A 22,397-nucleotide genomic window follows, 5' to 3' on the forward strand; every position below is an offset into this window, starting at 1 on the left:
GGGGCGGGCGGAGGGTGAGGTCCTCCCGCAGCAGGTCCCGCGGTCGCGGCTGGGGGCGAGTCAGGCAGCCCGGGCCGAGGTCCGCGAGTCCTCTCCGGGGCGTAAAAACTTAACCCGCTTGTAAAAACTTGTTTGGGGTGAAAACTAAGAGGGTATTTGGCATCTTACTTCCTTTGCTTCCTGGTGTTCGGCCAGGTACGTGCTGCACAACCACTTCTCCCGGTTCGGATTTATTTTCTGACTTCTGACTGTTGATAAGGAAGGAGAACGCTTGAAATCTGGCATGACTCCACCCCGTTTAGCGGTCCGCTGTCTTTGTCTTAAATCCCAACTGGCGGATAACTTGCAAAAGCTGATCTGTAAAGGACAGGTTGTCTGTTTGCGTTGGTCTTCACCAATTCGAATGATAAGGGGGGTGGGTAGTACCAAATGTCCCACAAACAGCTGAACCACCAGAGCATCTCGGGAGCACAAATATCTCCAGTGATTGGGCTTCAGTGTCACTTGATAATGCATGTGGGCTCCAGTAGTTGCCCCCGCTTCACAATTGCTTGGTAGGATAACAAATGCCAATTACAGTAGTACAGTTTGTGCCTCTGTCGTGATGGGCTTGTTACTTGCTTAATTCCTTGTGTTCCAGGGAAAAGAAAAGATAGATCTTAACAGAACAATAGGTTTTCTCCCCTGATTGCAAATGCCAAACTGTAAAAGGTACTGGCGTTGTGCAGGGAAAAAAAGGCTCTGTTAACGGGTGCCTTCTCTTACATTAGTGGAGGTCTGCGTTGGGCATTATGGTCAGATTCCTTCTTGGATAACACGTAAGTCTTAGGGCTTTTTAGGTTGAAGGAAAAATCAAAACAAACAGAAGGCTGTAACTTCCACAAATCAAGCACAGTTTTATATGTTCCTCCAAATAAATGCTGCTGTTGTGGTATTCCTACCACATTGACCCTCCTAGCAAACCAGGCTGTTTGAGTTTTCTTGTTTCTCAGTAGCCCTCAGGGAAGGCTCAGGAAGCTTAGTCCCATCTGAACCTATGTACTCTTTCAATCTCTGCATCGTCCTGTAGCAACAAATTTTGCTAGACTTCGTGTGAAATGTTTATATCGTCAGGAGTCTCTATTCTAGCATAGGAAAGAGTGAATAATTTTCCCCATCAGGTTTCTCTGAACTGTTAATGACTCTACATGTATTCATAATGTTATTCTTCCTCTTTCCACCCGTCATCTCCCTTTCTTGCATCTGTGCTCAATGGAACCATCTTTCTTTCTCTTTCTGTATCTGCTGTCTGTGCCTGTGCTCCCCTCTCCTGCCTCCCCAGGGTAACCAGAAATGTAGTAGAGCCTGCGAGATGCAACTGCAAACCGCCTTTGAAGAGTGAGTGAACAGTGACTAGTCCAACTGCCAATTTGGAGTCCAATCAATAAGGACTTTAAATTGTCTTACCTAATTCTATACAGTTACTGCGCTGTTACAGTATTTACTCACAGTGCGTCACTTTGCGTTTACCAATATTGAATATTTTCTGCCAGAAATGATTCAAGATGGTGAGTTCTTTCAGCAGGTCTGCACAGTTTTCTCAATAAATAAATAATAAGAAATCCTAGCCTAACCCCTTTTGTGACCTTACTGGTAAACTCACAAAAGAAAAAAAAAAAAAAAAAAAAAAAAATGACGTAACGGTAAAAACAAAAAAAAAAAAAAAAAAAAAAAAAAAAAGTAACTTATTCCTCTTGGTTTGGGGTTTTAATCTGATTGCTAATACAGGAAAGAATTTCCCCCCTTTTTTATGGTACCAGTTAGCTTCTTTGGGAGTTTTCAGTAAGGGACTCTGCTCAAACCTGAATTTCGAAAAATCTTTTAACAGTCAGCGAGATCACCAGTAATCATGCAGGTGTCAGTTCTTTCAGATATTTAATTAAGCTTGTCAGCATTCTTCAGAAGTGGTGTTTCGTTCTTCCCCATTTATCATGAAGATGATATACAAGATTAAGTGATATGGAAATGGGACTCCCAGGACTCTGTTCAGTGGCTGCTACCACTCCAGTTCAGTGGATCCTACCCTGGCAGTTAGGGGATTTTCACAGAGCCAGATCTGTGAGCAGAACAGATTCTGGTTTTGCTTCTAGCGGTGAGATATTAATGAGGTGCTGTTTACTTCCTGTCTAGCCCTAGTAGCTTCTTACAGATTGATACCACATGCAGCACTTGATTTCTTCAAAACTGATTTTACATAATAGTTTTTCAAGGAGATAATAAGATGAGTAGTTTGAATTTCTTTAAACCTTTTCTGTAACAACTGTACAACGTAGTTGGTTGCTATTCCTTTTGGGAAGTTTTAAAGTATAGTAAGTTCCCTTATTAACTTGTCTTTAATAAATTCTCTTACTAACAGTTGGGTTTGGGATAGAGTAGTCCCTGGGAAAGAATGATTCCAGGACTGAAACCTTGCTAATCTCTTCTATTGTGGATATTTAAATAGCAGCATGTTTTGCTTTTTCTACTGTTACTTTTTTTCCTCTGGACTCCTACTTCCTACTCCTCTTCCTGTGAGTTGGTGGCATTATTTATTGTAAACTGTTAATATAATTTGGCCCAGTTCTTTATTGTATGTATTTCATACTTAAGATGTATGGGATGGTTAGTGAAACATGGTAATATTATACAAACTATGTCTTTACAGACCAAAAGTTGTAATTCTTTCTTTCCCCTTTAACGTTCCAACAGACTCCAGTATTCTACAGGGTGTGAAAATCTGCAGTGTCAATGAGAATATCGTCACAGAATAGCTTTCCTTTTAATTGCTAACATATGGCATTAGTTTGGGACTTAACAAGATGCATTCATTATGCATGTATCATCAAGTGATTGCCCATGAGAGGGATGGGTGGAAAGATGGGACGGTCAATAAACACTTTATTGTTGAGTTTATTTATCTATGAGGAAATCATGGATCTTCTGTCTAGCTTCCTTTTGCAGCATTTTATGTAAAATGCTGCTTAAATTTATAAGCAGCATCTTTCAGCCTTGCTAGGAGGGTAGTATGTAGCTGAATCTAGATGGCAAAATACACATAACTTCCAAAGAATTTTCAAAGTTCTTTGCAACCAACTACTAAAAGCTGTAGCCAGCCCATAACAAAAACATTCAGTAAATTCGGATGCCTCCAAGAAAATCAGGCTTTGGGCTCTGTGCTAATGTCCATTTATAGTCCTGGAATTGCCCCTAGAACGTTTGTTTGAGGAACAGGTATTGTAATCTATTTGTGAAATCTGTATTAGCTTTTGGCTTTATTTTTTAGGTGAATTCTTGTCTTTAACAAGCTATCCTGGTATTTGGTTTAAAAAATATTTGATGGGACGCAACCCATTATCTAGTTTTGTTAGTCTGCGACTTACAAAAAAAAAAATTCTTTTCTGTTCATAGCTCTGTTCTTAAGACATTTTAGCCATGACTAAGAGAGAGGCAGAGGAGCTGATAGAAATAGAAATTGATGGAACTGAGAAACAGGAATGCACTGAAGAAAGGTATGTACCGTCTTTGCTTTTTGGGGTCCTTAGGCTGCAACTCATTTATTTATTTGTTTTCTTTAATTGGTTTCAGATTTGTGACTGCACACACTAAGTTTGGTTATTCAGATTTATTATTGGGTATTGTGTAATGCTTCAAAGATGGCCATGGTTATGAAATAAGTACAAGTGTTTGCTAGCTAGGCAAAAGAAGTAACTTTAAACTGGCAGAAGTCACTGGCTCAGTATGATCTCCGTAATCCTGCAGTTGGTTGTTTCCACAGTTTTTCAACTTTCTTGCTGGATACGAAGTTCTTAGTTTTGCTTGTGCTCTCTTCAGTTTTTCTGGTTTTTATCTAATTAAATGGTGGTTTTCTTGAAGTGGAACTGTAGCCACTATTGGAAACCTGTGTAGTGCTATCATGTTCTTCAATCTTAATTGCTTAAATCCCAAACGGTTTTGTTTATCTCTTGCTATGTTCTTAGTAGTTCTCTTCCCCTACTTTCATGTCTGCAGGAATATGTCTACATGTACATGCTGCAAACCTTTCAGCTTCAGTGTATCCTTCTGTAATTGAGATGAACCTTTCAGATTCTCCAGTCCATTGCTTTACTGTTATACAGGGTCATTTGTTTTTAACAGAGCAGAAATGATGTTCTGTATCTATTGACTATATTGTTGTTCGGGCCATTGAAACCCTAGATACTGAAGTCTGATATCCTTTGACTTAATTACCTCAACCTGTTTTTTTTCTTCCTAATGCTTCCCTCCTAATTTTTACAACTGCTTTTGAAAGCACAGAGAGGCAGTTAATGTGTTGGATAGAAATAGCTGAGGCTGGTAGGTGACCTGCTCTTTAAGAACCTGTTTTGGAGAACTGATTCAAAACCGCTTACTCGTTTCTTCTTATTCTGAGCTCCTTGCATATTTTTGCTACTTACAAACTGACTATGTCTGTATACTTTCTGATTTCCTTCTGTGTAAATGTAGAGAGACCAACTGTCTAAGGTCGTTGTTAAGACATTAAGAGTCCATAACATTGATGTTTCTGAGTGCCTATGCCAACACTGTCATCATTTTAGTGCAGGACAACCATGACACATGACTAATGTTTCCTTCAAGGCTCCATGTTGCTGTAGTAGTTCATTCTGGTTGTCTCTTGTACGCGTGAAGCTGACTGGTGAAAAGACATGGACAAGTACTCTCTATGACAGTGGACGTTTTTTACTTCTTTTTTTTCCCTATCTGTTAAGTTTCCATGTTTGTTTTTGAACTTGAATATCTTTTACATCCAGTCTAGGCAAGGCAAATAGAATTAGTTTACTCCACATGCAAGTTAATAATGTATAATATAGTAATCATGACTTAATCTCTTGAAAACGGTGATCTGAAAATAGTCTTGGTATTTAACCTAGCCTTTTAACCCCAACAGGGTAAAAGAAGAGTTACAGAACTGTAAAATCAATGGGACCAAATTTAGTAATTCATTCACTACTCAAGCTAAGAGTTTTTCTGCATGGTATTAACATTTCAGAGTCCGGATTACCTTTTATGTAGTTTACTTCTAACTTTCTTTAAGCTTTCCTATACCTACTGTATTAACATGTAGGTAATGATTTGTTGTATTAATTTGGTATTTAAGCATTGTTGAGCAAACCTACACCACAGCAGAATTTGTGAGTCAAGCTATTGACATCAATGAACCAATTGGAAATCTTAAGAAGTTGCTGGAACCCAGACTGCAGTGTTCCTTGGATGCACATGAAATTTGCCTGCAAGATATCCAGGTAAATTGAAAGGCTATGAAAGATTTAACCTCTTAATGGAGAAGCATTTTTACATACTTCGTCCCTTTCTTCCATTGGTCATGGAATTCATGCTTCATTTGGTATATTAATTACAATTAAGAGTTTAATTTTATGTCAGGTTCATTATCATCAAACCATTTAATATGTACACACTAATTCAGTGTGAATAAAATCAAAATACTTTCGGGGTTCCTGGGGTGAGGGTAAGAAAGCAACAAATTACCACCTTGCAAGTGAAGAAGAATGAGGGCAACGACAATACTATCTTCTCTTGAGGTAGCCCACATCATTTGTTGCTGCCTGAACTTCCGTGTGTCTAATCTTGTTTTGAATCTGAATACAGAGAGGTTTTTCTACTGTTCAGGTGCATAGGTAGCAAAACATTACTCAAGAAATTCCCCAGCACCACCACTATTTGTACAGGCATCACCACACGTTAGACAGTATAACTGTGTCGCATTGTGTTTAGCTGCATGTTTTATTTGTAGTTATAATCAGACATCTGTGGCTTTCCAGAAACAACAGGGAGAATACTGCTTTAAAGACAAGAATTTTTATGAAGGTGTTAAAAACTGAGAAAAGGAACTGTAGATACTTTTCACAAAGTGAAGGTACTTCCAGGTATTGCATTGCTTTTTTTAGGTTAAAAAATGTCCCTGTAAGTGAAACTACCTTAAACAGAACAGAGTGGCGAGTTTCAAATTCCGATCAAATTCTTTCTGTCATGTACTATGTCTACATAGTACTAAAAATATTTGCACCCTTCTTCAGAAACTTTGCTGCGGACACTAAGTGTTTCTAAAGTTTAAAGGAGAATAAGTTTCTTATAACTGTGAGATTAATACCTATTTTTAATTTTTTTGCTTTTATCAAGCTGGACCCAGATCGAAGCCTTTTTGATCAAGGAGTAAAAACAGATGGAACAGTGCAACTCAGTGTGCAAGTAATATCTAGGCAAGGTAAGCAGTTATGTTTGTCTGTTGTACAGATAAATTAATATTGTAGGAGTGCTTATGAGGAAACCTAATCCCCTACTATTTCTAGCTGTAAAATTGAGAAAATCGCTGAATGGTCACATAGCTTCAGAATGTCTCTTTCATTACGTACTGTGGTTTTAAGTAGTAGTAATTAAAATAAATGTCATGGACTGATGCTATTTGAAATGTTTTTTATAGTAACTTCATATCAATTTCTAAGTTAAAAAAAAAAAAGGCAAAACAAAACCAAAACCCAAACAAACCTGGGTCAAATAGTGACAGTTACAGTATGAGGCTTTCATTAAGGGTGAGTAGTTACTCATACCAGACCAAGTATCTAAGCAGGCAAAAGATTTTTTGTCTAAGTAGGTGACAATTTCATCTTTGTGAGGTGAGTTAGCTTGTGTGCTTCATGAACGATTAGGTTATGAGAGTATATATAGCTAACTGAAAATTGGTATGAAAGGCTAGGACCGCTATCTATTGTCTGGTTTTTTTGGATGAGAAGTCAGAGTAAACGGTTGTGACAGAGGAGCATTAACCAGGTGGGTAGGGATTTGTTGATGCATAGTTTTTATTTGCTTGTAGTATCAGGTATGACAGGATTTCCCCTTGTAAATCCTCAGGAATTAGTAGCTTCATTGTTTTGCTTTTTGTCCTATTCTTCTCCTTTGCCCCCTCCATATGTCTTGAGTGGAAGGACTGCGATCGCTCACTGAAGACAACATTCATGTTGGGCTCTGGGAACAGCTACGGTTGCCATATTTTCAAACAAACAGTGACAACAAGTTCCTACTGGAGTAGGGTATCTTTGATTATCTGTTTTGAGTTATGTCAGCAAAGCAGATTAGCAAAATCTGGGGAGCACGTTTTGTTTTCTTGTGGCTTCAGTGTAGATTAGAGAGAAGAAAGCCTTTCTGTTTTGTATTGACAGTATTAAGTAAGACTGACGATTTGCATTTAATGCTGAGTGTCAGGTGACTAGTGCTAGGTTCAGTCCGTATGTAATGGGGATTCAACTACCTTTCTGGTTTTAAAAATAGAGTAGAAATATCCTTCAGGCAACTAGAATAACGGCTCTTAATTCATGCCCAGTAACTTGTAGTATGCAGTGCTCAGACTTCCATTTTCAAAAGGATGCATGTGATAAATACCTTCACTATTATCTTCCATTTTCTTCCTGTGGGTTTTTTTTCCGTCTTTAATGTAAAACTGAGGTGCGTGACCATATAGCACAAGGAGCTTCCCCCGCGCCCTTCTCTCTCTCTCTCTCTCCTTAAAAGAAACACCTGAGTATTAAGTACCTTTGTATAACTTCGGAATGATCCTCAGTGTTGTTTTTCAGGCCATGATACTTGACACTTAAGCAACTCGTAAGAAATCTGTCTGTTGAAGGCAAGTAAAATATGGCAGGACAGAATATCAGAAAACAAACAGCATGGATATAAATAATAAAAGGAAGATATTTGGATCACTAGCAGGGAAATGGACTTGTTACTCTGACTGCAGTGTCCCTTTGAGCCAGAGGGAAAAAATAGCTTCTTATGCCATCTGCATATTTTTCTTGTATGGATGAGGTATTGAAAGATTCTCTATTTACTTATTTTTTATTTTTCCCTAACTTGTATAATACATAGAATTCAGCTAGCAGTAATCAGTGATGCTAATCCCTGTGATGGATTGGACTCTCTTATTTCTTAAGAGAAAAGCTGTTATGTCAGTTTGTGTTCTATCAAATTTTGATTAGCCATCTGTAAACTCAAAGGAATAAAAACCGGTTGAAATATAGTCCATTGTAGTTGTTTTATAGCATTTCATACAAAGATATCTTAATATGAGTTACAGCAGATAAAATATCAGTCCTATTTATTCTTTTTACTAGAAAGACCGTTCTGTCACTCCACCTTGCCTTAACTCCTTTCTTCTGGTTTGAAGAATGGAGATGTATATGGTTTTCCTGCCATTGTGAGAACAGCAATTTTGAGTGCAGCCCCATTCTGTACTGCTCTGAACTAAGCCTCTTGCAAGTCTGTGGAGATCTGAGTAACTGCATTGCATCGTATGTCAAAGAATTTGAAAAAAGCTTTAATTTTGAAGACCTCCATAGCAAATATTTTGTTCTTTTTTTTTTTTTTTTTTTTTTTAAACCCAAACAAAAGTTATATCTGATCAAGGCTTTCTCCTGCCTGTCTGACTGTAGATAATATCAGATTAACATTTTGCCATCCTTAAGCTGTTACAGTTGATAGTGTTTTTTTTCTTGAGATATGATAAAATGGATTCTGACCCTAACTTTAGTTGCTTAATTTTTTTTTTTCTTTTTTAAAGAAAAGAAATGGGGAGGGAGGGAGGGAAGATAAACTTTTCAGGTTGTAAATTGGAAGATCTGGCTGGCAGTCTGTCACCTGAGGAATCTTTTCTTGCTTTTTCTACTTCCTTAATCAACAGAGTAGAGGCGAGCTTGAATGGAAGTACTTGCCACACTTTTTTCAGATGAACTGTGGGAGACAGAGATACTAGATTGAAAGGGCTAGAATGAGAGCAGCGATCTCTGACAGTCGTTGGTTTGAGCAGTGGGAGGAGAGAGTCCTGTATTATGGAGGTGGACAGTGTAGTTTTGCTGTCTGTTTCTTGTTGTTTGCAAAGTATACCAACAGGTAGTCCAGTCAACCTGCCATTCAAGTTGTTCACGTACCGCATACACAAACTTAAACAAGTCAAGGCCGTGTTTGTGAATGAAAGTGTCTGTAGCTGCTGTTTGTGTTGAGCTCAGTTCTGTCTGTTATGCATACCCAAAGCACACCTGCAAGATTAACATTTTCCCAAACAGATGCTGTTCCACCTACTTTTTAAATGCTTGACTGACATGAGAGGTTAGTGTATAGCTGCTTTGAGAATTTCTGAGCATGTGTATGTAGCTGTACTATAGATACTCACACAGATTTTGGGACTAAGTGGTGGTTAAGCACAAAAGGTTCTTTGGATTTAGGTAGCTGAAGTCCGAGTCCTGTTTTAAGTGTGTAACTCCTCATTTGGCTATGGTTTCTAAGCTGTTTTTTTGCAATAACTAGGCTTTTATTATTTTTAGTGTGTAAAGGAATGATTCATAAGTATAATGAAACATACTGATTTAGATTAAAGGTGCAGTTTGACTAATGTCCTGTCTCTGGCTGTGGTTAATACTAGACATTTCAAGGAAAAAAAAAGCCCAGGTTGCCTGCAGGTCAGTCTTAACCCTAGTATATTCTCTAGCTTCAGACAATTAACAGTGAAGGGGCTTGTACTGGCAAGATCTGGACATGCCTTGATAGCTAATGTCCTTGATTTTTTTGTACTTTTTGTACCAGTTTGTGCTTCTGGGGTGTGTGACATTGTCACATTGTGTTCCACAACTTACATGCTGTCCAAGGAAGACTGGACATCTGTTTTCTTATGCAGAGAGATGTGAGAAGGGATGCAGACAAACCCAGTGAATTAACGTTGATCTAACGTTGCAGTAGGTTAGGCGGCAGACTGTTACTTCACAACATTTTTACTTATAAACTGGTTCCTCTACAGAGACTCATCACTTTGATCTCCATGTTTGCATTATGGATAGAGCAGTAGATTCACAGTTCTTTTGACATGTAGTTATTTGACAGACAGTGAATTAATTTTGTTGAGCAATAGTGAACTGTTCCTCTCTAGAAGCTTTTTTTCTTTACTTTCTTTTTTGAAGATCAAAAATAAAATCTTAACCCTTATTGTTTTCCCTTACCCATTTCTATCTGACTTTAAAACAAGCCTGTGCTGCGCATGTTAATCTTAGATGGCCTAGATAAAACACTTACTCTTGTAAGGAAGGTACTTGTTTGCTTTTTCTTCATGTTTGCTTCATCTAATCAACCACTTACTGGTTGTCTACATCTGTTTTCACTTCCTTAATTTCATATTGCTGCATGTTGTACTTACGGTCTTTGTAGTGTTCCCTTTCTAATATTTTTTTCAAGCTGAATTCCTTTTAAAGTCTAGAGGAATACTTGTCTGAAAAAGACTTGGTTTGTTCTTACTTGTACTACAGGTACATTTGTTTTCCCTTATGAACTGTGAATGGATTGTGGTTTTAGCTTTTAAGACGGTCACCTCCAGAACCTACCATCTCCCATTGAGCTTTAATGTAGATTAGACAGGAGGGACTCAAAGTAATTCCTTATGGCACAAGATACTTAAGATATTCTGGCCATGGGATGTTCTGTGAATCCTACTTTCAACTGCCTAACCCTAGTCAAGGTTTTCCAAGTCATAATAAAATGGGATTTTACAGATTTTTTTTTTTAAATGTGCAAATAGGTTTGATTAAATCTCTTAAAGAAGTGTGGTTGTTAGTTGTTAATATAATGGAAATTATATGTCACAAAAATTGAAAGAATTTTTTTCTGTTTAGCATATTATAATGACAAGAAAAATCTTCTATACAGTGTCAGAAATTTGGTGAGGCACCAGTTGGACAAAATACCTTCTCAGAAGACAACAGAGAAGGTGGTGATACAAAGCATTAGTAGCATTAGTGAATGTGTTCTTTATCGCTGCAGAATAGATACAGACATATCTTCTAACTCCGTGGTCTAATATCTTAAATGACAGACATAAAACCAAAACATGAGTAGCTGATGAAGCTTAAAACATGAAGAATTTTCTAGTTTTCTTTTAACTTGCTGTTGAACACACTGCCTCTTGCAGGGCACTGAAAGAAAATGTTAAATCCTGTGTGTAGACCCCAGAGATAGCAGGGAAATATTGTAAAGGCTGAAAGAAATGCCTCTTGGTTGGGGGAAAGAGGTGGATGCTTGTTCTGGTTTTTTGGGGTTTGCTTTTTTTTCCTTTGGTTCGGTGTATTTCTTACAGACCAAAATACTTGTTCTTTATGCCCACATGCTGAACATTCTGTTCAAGATATGTGAAATGGATCACCTAAGTAGAACAGGAAGCTGTAATACTGGGGGAGGAAAGAGGGACAGCTTTGTATTCACCTTACTAAAGTATATACTGTATAATAGAATATGTCATTCTAGTTTAGGACACTTGCAGAAATTTGATGATGCTTTTGTGTCATGCTTCTTTCCTAAGTATGCTAACACCTATTAATCAGAAAGCTTTAAAACAATGTTTTTGTCATATTTGCATTGCTGTCTTTAAGTTTTGTGTTTGTTCTTTTCTGTACCTAGGGATAGAGCCCAAGTTAAACATCCTTGAAATTGTGAAGCCTGTGGAGACTGTGGAGGTAGTGATTGATCCAGATGCTCATCACACAGAGGCTGAAGCTCACCTTGTGGAGGAAGCTCAAGTGATAACCTTGGATGGAACAAAACATATTACAACAATTTCAGATGAAACCTCTGAACAAGTGACACGATGGGCTGCAGCGTTGGAAGGCTACCGAAAGGAGCAGGAGCGCCTTGGAATACCCTATGGTAATAATACATGACTCTGTGTGTGCGTGCACGCATGTGTTCAGGTAGGGGCTGGGTTCTGTTGTTCGTTTGGGGGACTGGTGTTTCTTCATAAATGATAATTAATTTTGGTTATATAATTAAAGTGCTCCAATACCTCAGAGAAGGCTTCTTATGGTATGGGTAAGTACAATGCAAATATCTGCATAAGAGAAGGCTAAAGAGAAGTAGAATCAATGCTTGTAATAGTTTTATTAAAAGAGTGCTTTTTGCTCCATAACCTTCTTGTCATTGCAGTTTCCTTCTTCCTCCCCTCCTTAAAAATGTGTGTGTTAGTGATAAAGCTCTTTTTCATGTGTGTCTGAATTTGAACTCAACTCAGTACTTGGTGGGGGTTGCCTTTAAAGATGCTGAAACAAATTGTTCGTAGGTTGTAGAATGCTGAGTATGGTGTAAAATCAGATTTTGCATGGAAAGCCATACTTGACTTCAACATGCCGGAAAAAGATGATTCAGAACTGAATATAAGTATTCTGGTAGAATACATCTCTTTTGAATTAATGTTGTTACTTAGCAGGCTGCTAATTTAATGTTAGCTTAGAAGAAGCATCTCTGAATGCCTGCTTAAGATTGAACTGAAACTGTGGGTTTTAGACCTACATCACGTTCAGGAGATTATCCAGCTGAGTTGCTTGTTATGACTTGGCAGAAATGTACTGTCAAGGCATATTCAGCACATGAAGCTGTAGTATCTAAGCAGACCTGCAAAACTGGAATATATTTGGCAAGTGGGATATTTGGAAGTGTTTAAGAATTCCAGTGAAGTCACAGGTCTTTGCAGGACGTGTAGCTTGCCAATATTTTGAACGTATTTTTGATAACTAAAGCAATGGCTTTTTCATGCCTTTTTGTTGTTCTCATTGGCAAACACTTCCAAAACAGTTTTCATCATGCTATGTCTGTTGATAATTAGGGATTTGACGCAGAATATTTGCAAAAAAAAGTGAGGTGTTATCAGGAGCAGACTGATATTTTTCAGCATGCTCTACCGTTAATACAAGAAGAAAATTACTTAAAACCATGTTGTTGTTACATTGAATAATGTTAATAAACTTTAATAATGTTGGTGCTTTAAGAAAACCCTATAACCCACAACTATGACTTTAAAAGTTTAATGTCTTTTGTGTCATGGGAGTGCAGATTTTCCAGGAAAATCGTTTTGGTTCATTATGGCAGAGATCTCTGTATTAAGAATAATAGCGTTTGCTTGATATCAGAAAAATGTGCTAAACTACCTTCCTAGAAAGAGTAAGATTTTAAATGTTATCTGAGATGACGTTGCAGGGGCTTGGGTCAAAATAAGGCACTGCTAAGTCCTACATCATGGTATGGTCGGAAATTTCTGAGAATAAAGAGTGTTCTTAAGGTTCTTATGTAGTCCCCAAAAAAAACATCTTTCCCCCTGCTCCCCCCCAACATTTATAAATATACATCTTAAAAAATAGAAAAAGAGTCCAGTTTCCTTCACAGAGTTGTGAGGCTTGATTCTGTGAAGTTCTCTGAAATTATTCCTTGAATCTTTTCAAAAGACAGGGTATGTTGATATTAAAAGTCAAGTCCGGTCAGTAAATAATCATCATCCAGAAAGGTAGTGGTTCAGTATCTTCATTCTTACAAGCTTCTCTGTTTTGCTGCAAATGGAAAATTAGCTTTTAGCTAATTTGTGGCTTTCCCTTTGTGTTATGTTTTGGTGGGTTTTACTAGAGATTACAAATTCTTAGCTGTTAAAGGTATTTCTGCTAATAAAATCCAAAAATTTGGTACCATTGCAAAGGTCCCTAGGAAGAAAGAAAATATTAATTGGTATGAGAAATAAGGTCAGAAAAGGGAGCAGCAGAAAGCTTGGAAACCATGGAACTGGTTGGAGAAAGTAATATTCATGTTACCTTGCAGATTATGTTCTGTCAATGAGAACAAATTACCAGCTTTTTGATGAAAATTCACTGCTGATAATGTTTTGAAGACCAAAACCCTTTTGGTGTGGCTTTTCCCACAGGATTACATTGCATGGTTTTAGGTAGCATCGGTGAAAAATAATGCAATGTTACTGTCCTTTATTAAGCAAAATGGAATTTGTGGCTTCTAGATAATGTTTACAGGCTTAGAAAGCTTTGCTTTCTTTAATTCTTAAAATAAAAACATATCAAGGTGACATCTGTTTGGGGTATTGTAATTTAAAAATACATAGTTGTTCTGCTCCTGTTTTTTGCCCTTGAGACAGTGAAAGTAAATATCCCTGCTTTAGTTTCTCTTTCCAGTTCGTACTCGTTGACATCTTTTAATATATTGCATACAATGTTAACAAAGTTTTGAAAATTATGCTTAGATTTACCCATCCTCTTTCTAGCTTGTTCACACTAATACTACTTGAAACAACAGGCTTTTTATGTTAAAATGTCTCGAGTCAACAAATCATGTATGGCACATATCTTGAGTTGATTATTTATTACCATTTCTGTATGTTCCTCTGCTGTGTGAGTTGCCTATGCTTTTGTGTGTTTGGCACTAGTATTTAAATGATGTGCATGTTGTGTTCTGTTGAAATGTCAAACAGGCATCCCAAAACTTGATGCTGTGGCTTGTTTGATTCAAGTACAGGCATGCATTGGGTCCTATTGTATCAAGTCTTGGTTTAATGGTTTATTTAATGTGGTCTTTCTAGATGTGGTGTATTACACTTACTGTTTTATATTTTTATCTATATATCTAGTGCATGTTTATCAGCCCACCTGTGTGGTGGGTTGACCCCAGCTGGCAGATGAGCCTCCACCCAGTCACTTGATGACTTCCCCTCCAGAGGCATGGGGGAAAGAATCAAAAGGGCCAAAGCGAGCTTAAAAAAAAAAATAAAATCATGGATCAAGATAAAAGCAATTTAATAAGCTTCCTGGCTGTGTCCCCTCCCAGTTTCTTGTGCACCCCCAGCCTACTCGCTGGGGTGGCCGAGTGAGAAACAGAGAAGGCCTTGTGTCAGAGTCCAATACTCTCTGACCAGGTGGAGGGTATAATGTTTGATATCAAATTTACTTGAAGATGGTTGATGTTACATGGGATTTATGATTTAGCAGAGTGATACAAATTATACTAAAAACACAATACAAAGGTAAGTTACACTTAGAAAAATGCGGTAATTGCAATACACTGTTCAATCACAATACCAACGTGATTCCCATTACCGGTCTCTATATAATACGCTCACCATCACGATGTTGGGTGTCCCCAGTTGCCGGGAAGGAATGCGCGGGTTGAAACCAGCCCAAGCCCGTTGCTCTCTTCGAAATTCTTTTGCTAGTTGTCTAGTTTGTGTACTCTACGTTGGGCTGAGCAATGTATTCACTCCCCCCACGCTGGTCTGGCTGACTCAGGGAAACGTTTACACCACCAGCTGATCCACTCAGCTGTTGATAGCTGTTTATCTAAAACAAAGGCCACCCTCCACCTCCTTTCTGTTGAGATAAAGTCAGCTTCTTTGCATTATTCTCTGAGCTGCATGGGCACTTCACCCTTGCCCATCTCCTCTGAGCCTTATTCCATTGTAGGGGAGTCACGTTCCACCCCTAGGGCTTTAGTCAGTCACACCTTGACTCTGTGCAAGCACTGCTTAACAGTAGCTAAAACATCAGTGTGTTACCAACACTGTTTTGGTCACCAACCTAAAACATGGGACCATATGGGCTGCTATAAAGAAAATTAACTCCATCCCAGCACGATGGTGATTTTAAATAGTTTAGAACCTGGGTTAATGTGAATGAGTTTAGAATGTAATATTTCATCATAATCACATGCTGATCAACATATTTGAGGAAGAGCATCCTGGTGTGAGAGACACTACTCTTTTTTGAAACTAAAGACCTATGGAAAAAGAAAAATAATTATTTTCTGTGTTTGAGAAATGTCAGGCGTAGTTCTGACGTAAAAGCTTTTGCTAAAGAAAATCCCTTTTTTGCCCTTTCCCTCTCCCCACCAAGCAACACCACTCCATCGGCATTTTAAGAGGAGTCAACTTTCCATCCGGTCAGATTTGGTCATGGTAACTACACTTCATGATGTTGTGTATTTTCTTTTATGGAAGTTATTATATAATTGAAAACATGCCATCATTGGACTTTAACTGAATAGCAGCACTGACTGGCCTAGAAGCAGGCCCTTTTTAAAAAATAAATGTATAGATAACAAGAACCCCCTAAATAAAGTTTTTTAAAAGGCCTTGAGAAAAGGTCATACAAAAAAATGAACTCTGGGTTATGCTTGTTTGAATGCTGTGGATCAGTAGCCACTTGTATTTCATTCTTCTTGTCAGTTACAGCAAGGACTAGCTCTGTAACCTCAAGTGTGGAGGAACCTTGCAGTATATGATGGGGTGACATGCAGTTCTGTCTCTCTTTTCCCAGACCCAGTGCAGTGGTCGACAGACCAGGTGCTCCACTGGGTGGTGTGGGTGATGAAGGAGTTCAGCATGACTGACATTGACCTCAATGCGCTCAGCATTCCCGGGCGGGAGCTCTGCAGCCTCAGTCAAGAAGACTTCTTCCAGCGCGTCCCACGGGGAGAAATCCTCTGGAGCCATTTGGAGCTTCTTCGAAAGTGTATGGGAGATTTTTCTGTAACTGATTTTACTTATTCCCCGTCCCCCCTTCTCTCTTTTTTTTTTTTTTTTTTTTTTTTTTAAAAAAAAAAAAATTTTGGGGGGTGTTTTTTTTTTTATTGGCAGTAAAAATGAGGGCATCAGTACAAGATAATAGGAGGTATTAGTGAGAATGTCTGCTATTGTGAAACACGTCGGCATACTAAACACTGTTTGCCCGTCTTTCATCAAACTTTATAACTAATAGGGAGGAAGTAGTGACTGATGATTCCTCCTTTGTTTTAATAAATACTTTTAGTTTGTGCATCTCCTGAATTTGACAGTTTTGTAATTAAATATTGATTGTGAGTTATTTAATGTACATCTGTGTCATATAGAAGTGAAGATTATTAAGCATAGGCAATGAAATCCTTAGATTGTACACAACACAACCGATAAGTGATGCATTGTATGTGCATAATACAATAAGGTATATGTGCATTTCAGATTTACCATGCTTGGATGTAAATTGGCAATTTGACAGTTTTGTAATTAAATATTGATTGTGAGTTATTTAATGTACATCTGTGTCATATAGAAGTGAAGATTATTAAGCATAGGCAATGAAATCCTTAGATTGTACACAACACAACCGATAAGTGATGCATTGTATGTGCATAATACAATAAGGTATATGTGCATTTCAGATTTACCATGCTTGGATGTAAATTGGCAGAGTAAAAACTGTTTCCATCTTCATTTACATGATATAGCTAAAGGCTTTAGGGGACGGAGAATGCATAAGATATACCTTGAAATTCACCATGTACATCCTTATTTCTAAAAATTGAATGACAGATGTTAAATGTCTCTTCTCATAAGACCATGAGCTATGCATGTCTCTTGCAAACTGATACCAAATTTTGACTTTTTTCCTCTATGACATATGAAAGTTTTTGATCTTCGGGTGACTTGAAATTTGTGGGTTAAATAAAAAGTTACTTTTTTTTTTTTCTCTCCTAATTTGCAGATGTGTTGGCTAGCCAAGAACACTCTGGAGAAATAGCAACTGTTACTATTGATCAGCGTAAGTACTTCTGCCAGCAGTTAATTCACACAGTTAACTGTTTGCAGGTTTAGCACTGTACTTTGGTTCAGCGCTGTAATAGTACAACATTTAGAAAATCACTCGAGAGAGTAGTTTTCCTTGGTGAGGGGAGGAGGGCATATTTTAAACTTCAAAGCAAAACGTTGGGTTTCTCGATATTTTGTTATTGGCTGAAAGGTGGTGTGTGACCTGAACTATGAAAGTTTCTAACTTTAATTTTGGATGGTAGGTTTTCCACTCTCTTGAAATAAGCTGTCTAGGGTACACATTTGAGGTCTTGAGTTGTTCTGGTTTTTTAGGTTATACATTGCATTAATGAATAGATATCTTGAAATGTTACGATTTCAAAAGAAAATGTTTCCAAAAACTGAAAGGGAGTGTGGAAGAGAGGACTTGCTTAGAAAACAGTACTAGAAAAAATACATTAAAGTAACTTTCCAGTTATTTGAAACTCATTCTTCCAGCTGAAGCGGTGTCATCAATTATTAAAATGAATCAATTTTCACAAGACTTGTAAGCAGCTTATATGTTAAATAGATAGACTGTGTATTACATTCTGGGTTTGTGTCTAGTTAAAGCCACCTCGAGTGGGGCTTTTGCATCCTCTTACGCCATAGCAATAGAAGGGTATTTAATTGCTGTTTGTATAGCACGTATGGAGGGTTGTACAGTGACGATAGAGAAAAGTGCATTAGGGTAGATCGTATGGGAAGAGCATAAAGATGAAAACAAAGGCACGAGGTTTGTTTTTTTTTATGGAAACATGTAATACACATGATAGTAAACTAAAGCTGATGTTTCATCTGTAATGTGGCATCTCTGCTACGAGTCTAAAACCACAATTTCCACTGTAAGTGGTAAAAAGTCTTTAAATTATTCTTAGCATTGTGACTTACACAGTGTGTCTTTTTAGCAAAGGAAAAAACTAGCTCCTAGATGTTACGATAATACAGGTAATAAATAATATATGCCTATTTCTGTGCCAGCAGTTTATAATTGATGTTCTGCAATGTTCTCTGCTTTACAGCTGTGCAGATTATTCCAGCATCTGTACAGCCTGCTACCCCAACCACCATTAAAGTAATAAACAGCAGTGCAAAGGCAGCTAAAGTACAGAGAGCTCCAAGGATCTCTGGGGAAGATAGAAGTTCCCCTGGGAACAGAACAGGTATTGTCTCCATTATTTTTAAATGCAAACGCAGTAAACACTCATTAATTTGAATTACAGTTTTGTAGAACACATCTCTGTCACTCTGAATGTGAGGTTTGTAGAAGTCTACGTGGTATGAAGGGGACCTTAGCTACAAAGTATATCACAAGCACATGCAGACCTGGCAGGTTGGTTAGCTCACACAGGCACTGTGTTAATGTGGTGCTGCAGCTTTTGAGTCCTGCGGTAAATAAAATGCATAAAATTGTTTCTCTTCCTATCACTTAACAGTCTGTCCTCTCAAACCACTGCATAGCATTTATTCAAGCTTTTAACTTCTTTCCGCTTTCCCTTTGCAGAAAGGGGAGAAAATAAATTGTATGTTGTAGAATCCTAGCCTAGCTACTACTTGCCCTACTTGTTCCCCTCCTCCTCCCCTCTCCCCCTTATTCATACATACTCTTCAATTATTAATAACATTGTAATTTCTTTACCTTATTTTTTCTTGCTGTCTTTTTTGCTTTGTCTCTCTCCACTGTTGTGAATTTTTCTGTTAAATCCTTTCCTCTCCTTTCCCTTGAGTTTTTATTTCCTTTAAACTCTCCATAAAAGTCTATTATGATGTCATTCAGTGTTCTTAGGCCAAGATTTTATCGGCTGACATCAGTGGGGAATACTCTGTGTTTCTCCCTTTAGACATTAGGTCTTCCGTCTGTATCTCATTGAGAATTCAGGAATTTAACTGCAGATACTTGAGTTAAAAAGAAATCTTAATGATTGGACATGAAAGATGTTATACTGACGTAAGGTGAAGTTTGGGGGTTTTATTCGTATTTCTAATATTTCATGTTGAAAATTGGAGACTAAACTATTTTTTAAAAAATGCAACTTCTATTATGTATATATGTATATATGTGTATGTGCCTGAAGAGGAATAAGCAGCTCTTGGTAAAACTGTTCTATTTTAGGGATAGATACGTGTCTAAATGACTATGTGTAGTGTCCTATAATTTTTTTTTCTTAAGTTCTAGGAACAGATTTATGAGAAATCTTGATATTTTTTTTTTTTTTTTTTCCTTTATTCATTAGTTTCTTTTTTAATGGATTAATACTGATGACTTTGCAGGAAAATGTTTATAAAAGAACAATTACAAGAAATTGATTAAGTGCAAGTTTTCCTTCCATCATATATTCTATGTTGGTCTGCTTTAATATGTTGGCTGAAAATTTTCAGCTATGAGCGGAACATAAAAAAGACTAATTGAAATGGATCTTGTTATTCCTATTTCAACAGGAAACAATGGCCAGATCCAGTTGTGGCAGTTTTTGTTAGAACTTCTCACAGACAAAGATGCTCGGGACTGTATTTCTTGGGTTGGTGATGAAGGAGAGTTTAAACTGAATCAGCCTGAACTGGTTGCGCAAAAATGGGGACAGCGCAAAAACAAACCCACGATGAACTATGAGAAGCTTAGTCGGGCTTTGAGGTAAGAAACTTTAGGAACTGATCAGGTATGAAGTGATTTCCTTCCGCTTGGCTACTTTATTTTTAACTATCATAATGCAAGACGTGCGGCTTTTTTAGTAAAGGCATAAACAGATCCTCTGAAGCTACTCCTGCCCATCAGATTGTACTAGTCTTAGGGGCAAGGTATTTGTTTTTTTCTTTTCAAAGACGCTAGTACAATAACTTCTTGAAAATATATTTTCTTTTTTCAAGATTATTGAACACTGACATGATAGTTAATTTGGGTAGCTCACTTTTGGAAATATATTTTTTTGACGTATCTTCAGCATTTATGCTTTCAGTAGTGTGCCAAACAGTATTGATTATTGGTGAAAGATACAGAAATATGTGAATACTCTGAATTATTGACGTATTTTTGTATTTTACAGTTTACTTGTTTGTGTTCCTCTTGCTCTTGTTACGGAATGAAGCGGATATTTTCCTGTAGTTACGTAATAGTTAGTAGTTTTCTGTATGTAACAATTTTTTGTGTATGTTACAAAACTTTTTCTAAGCTCAAATATTCATTGATCCATTCCACTGTTCTCATGGTAGGGATGTTAAATTGAAAAATACAGTTGACAGGTAAGTTTCAACAGTTGTTGTGACTCCAACATAGTGAACTTTTATCATCTGAAGAAACGGAAGCGTTTCAGGCTGTCTTCATTCCATTGTGATTTTGTAGTTTGACATTGGTAAAAGGGACTTGTGTTATTGTATCACTGTAGGTGATGTGCTTGAGGAGGGAGAAGAACGCAAGTACCTGAATTTTAGACTTTTTCTCCCTGATTGTTTTGGCCTATCATTAAGATTGAACTTCTAATTTCTTATTCTGATATGGTTAAATCTATTTCTTTTGATTAGTTTTCAAGAAAGGTATTTATTGCCTAATCCTGCAAATTATTTGAGCAGTTTTATGAACTCTTTTCATATGAGTGAAGTTGCATATTGGTTGAAGTCTGAGATCTAAGATTTACTTTTCAGCATTTCCACTTCTGGCTACATTTTTTTTTTTTTAAGGAAGTAAACTCATCTAGCATTGTTTAAAAAAAAAAAAATCAACTTCTATTTAAAAATACCTCTATGAGAAATGATGGTAAAGTTACCATATTCTGGCTTTCTTTAGTCTTTTAGGGAGGATTTAAATAACATCAATATGCATAAAGCTGAATGAGTACTTTCACTGGGGGAGACCGAAGTCTAGAAGACCATGAATGGCTTAGAGTCAATAAACTAGCATTGTTTAAAAAAAAAAAAATCAACTTCTATTTAAAAATACCTCTATGAGAAATGATGGTAAAGTTACCATATTCTGGCTTTCTTTAGTCTTTTAGGGAGGATTTAAATAACATCAATATGCATAAAGCTGAATGAGTACTTTCACTGGGGGAGACCGAAGTCTAGAAGACCATGAATGGCTTAGAGTCAATAAAGAATGACTGCTCGGTATCTCATTTACGTGAGAGAGATCTTCATAAAAAAGAAACTGGCAGGCACCAGATACACAGCTTAACTATACCCTTTCGTTTGTCCTGTAACTTCTTTAGGCACAGTATTGTGGATGCCAGAATTATTTTATGAGTTTGAGAGGCAAGTGGACAAATTAATGAAAAAGACATATTTTGAAGGATATTAGGTATGGAAAGATGCAACTTCTAGAAGTTTCTGAGCCCCAGATCATTGAAAGCAAGGAAGAGCATCGATACATGCTTACGCTACGATCATGCTTTTCCTTAGGTGTCCTCTTTTGGTCTGTTGGAGTCTATATCCTGTTCTAGATAGATCTTTAGTCTGGTCTTGTATGGCTGTTCTTGCATTATTTATATATTAAATTAGAATGTTACTTTTTTCGTAGGATCACAGAATCCCTTGGGTGGGAAGGGCCTCAGGAGGTCTCTGGTCCAACCTCCTGCCCAAAGCAGGGCCTTTCCAGTAGAGCTGCTCCCCAGCCTGTATTGTTGCAATATCATTCCCATATTTCCAACCTGTTTTTGTGAATCTGTGTGTTTGTGTACTGAAGGTATATGTGAAAACTTTCTGGAACGTAAAAATGATGTAAATGATGCTAATGTTTTTTGGGTTTTGTCAAACTCCGCAGAAGATCTCAAAGGCAGCTGAAGAACTTTAGAATAATGTTCTTATCACTGGGATATTAAACAGATGTCTGCACAGTAATTTACATAAATCACTATTAGAGAAGTTTTGCATTTGTATTTTAGTCACAGAATTACAGAAATCATATTCCTCAAAATGTTGCCATTTTGGCAGCTGCATCAATATTGAC

At 37.3% G+C, this 22,397-nt stretch overlaps 1 protein-coding gene across 2 annotated transcripts in view; it reads left to right on the plus strand.

Annotated features, from left to right (window-relative positions):
• Positions 1–45: 45 nt before the first annotated feature.
• GABPA (GA binding protein transcription factor alpha subunit) overlaps positions 46–22,397 on the plus strand; it is a 27,966-nt gene continuing 5,614 nt past the window's right edge. Inside the window, exons 1-9 of one of the 2 annotated variants that reach the window (XM_009282923.2) lie at positions 46–1,547; positions 3,427–3,527; positions 5,153–5,297; positions 6,193–6,277; positions 11,500–11,745; positions 16,176–16,370; positions 17,379–17,435; positions 18,484–18,624; positions 19,901–20,093. In XM_009282923.2, coding sequence (XP_009281198.1) covers positions 3,451–3,527; positions 5,153–5,297; positions 6,193–6,277; positions 11,500–11,745; positions 16,176–16,370; positions 17,379–17,435; positions 18,484–18,624; positions 19,901–20,093 — 1,139 coding nt within the window. In that variant the 5' untranslated portion in view covers positions 46–1,547; positions 3,427–3,450. The remainder of the gene's footprint in view (positions 1,548–3,426; positions 3,528–5,152; positions 5,298–6,192; positions 6,278–11,499; positions 11,746–16,175; positions 16,371–17,378; positions 17,436–18,483; positions 18,625–19,900; positions 20,094–22,397) is intronic. The other variant, XM_009282924.2, reaches the window with a different exon arrangement.

This window comes from Aptenodytes forsteri, unplaced genomic scaffold (assembly GCF_000699145.1).
Source record: "Aptenodytes forsteri isolate BGI_AS27 unplaced genomic scaffold, ASM69914v1 Scaffold2, whole genome shotgun sequence".
NCBI classification, from domain to species: domain Eukaryota; kingdom Metazoa; phylum Chordata; class Aves; order Sphenisciformes; family Spheniscidae; genus Aptenodytes; species Aptenodytes forsteri.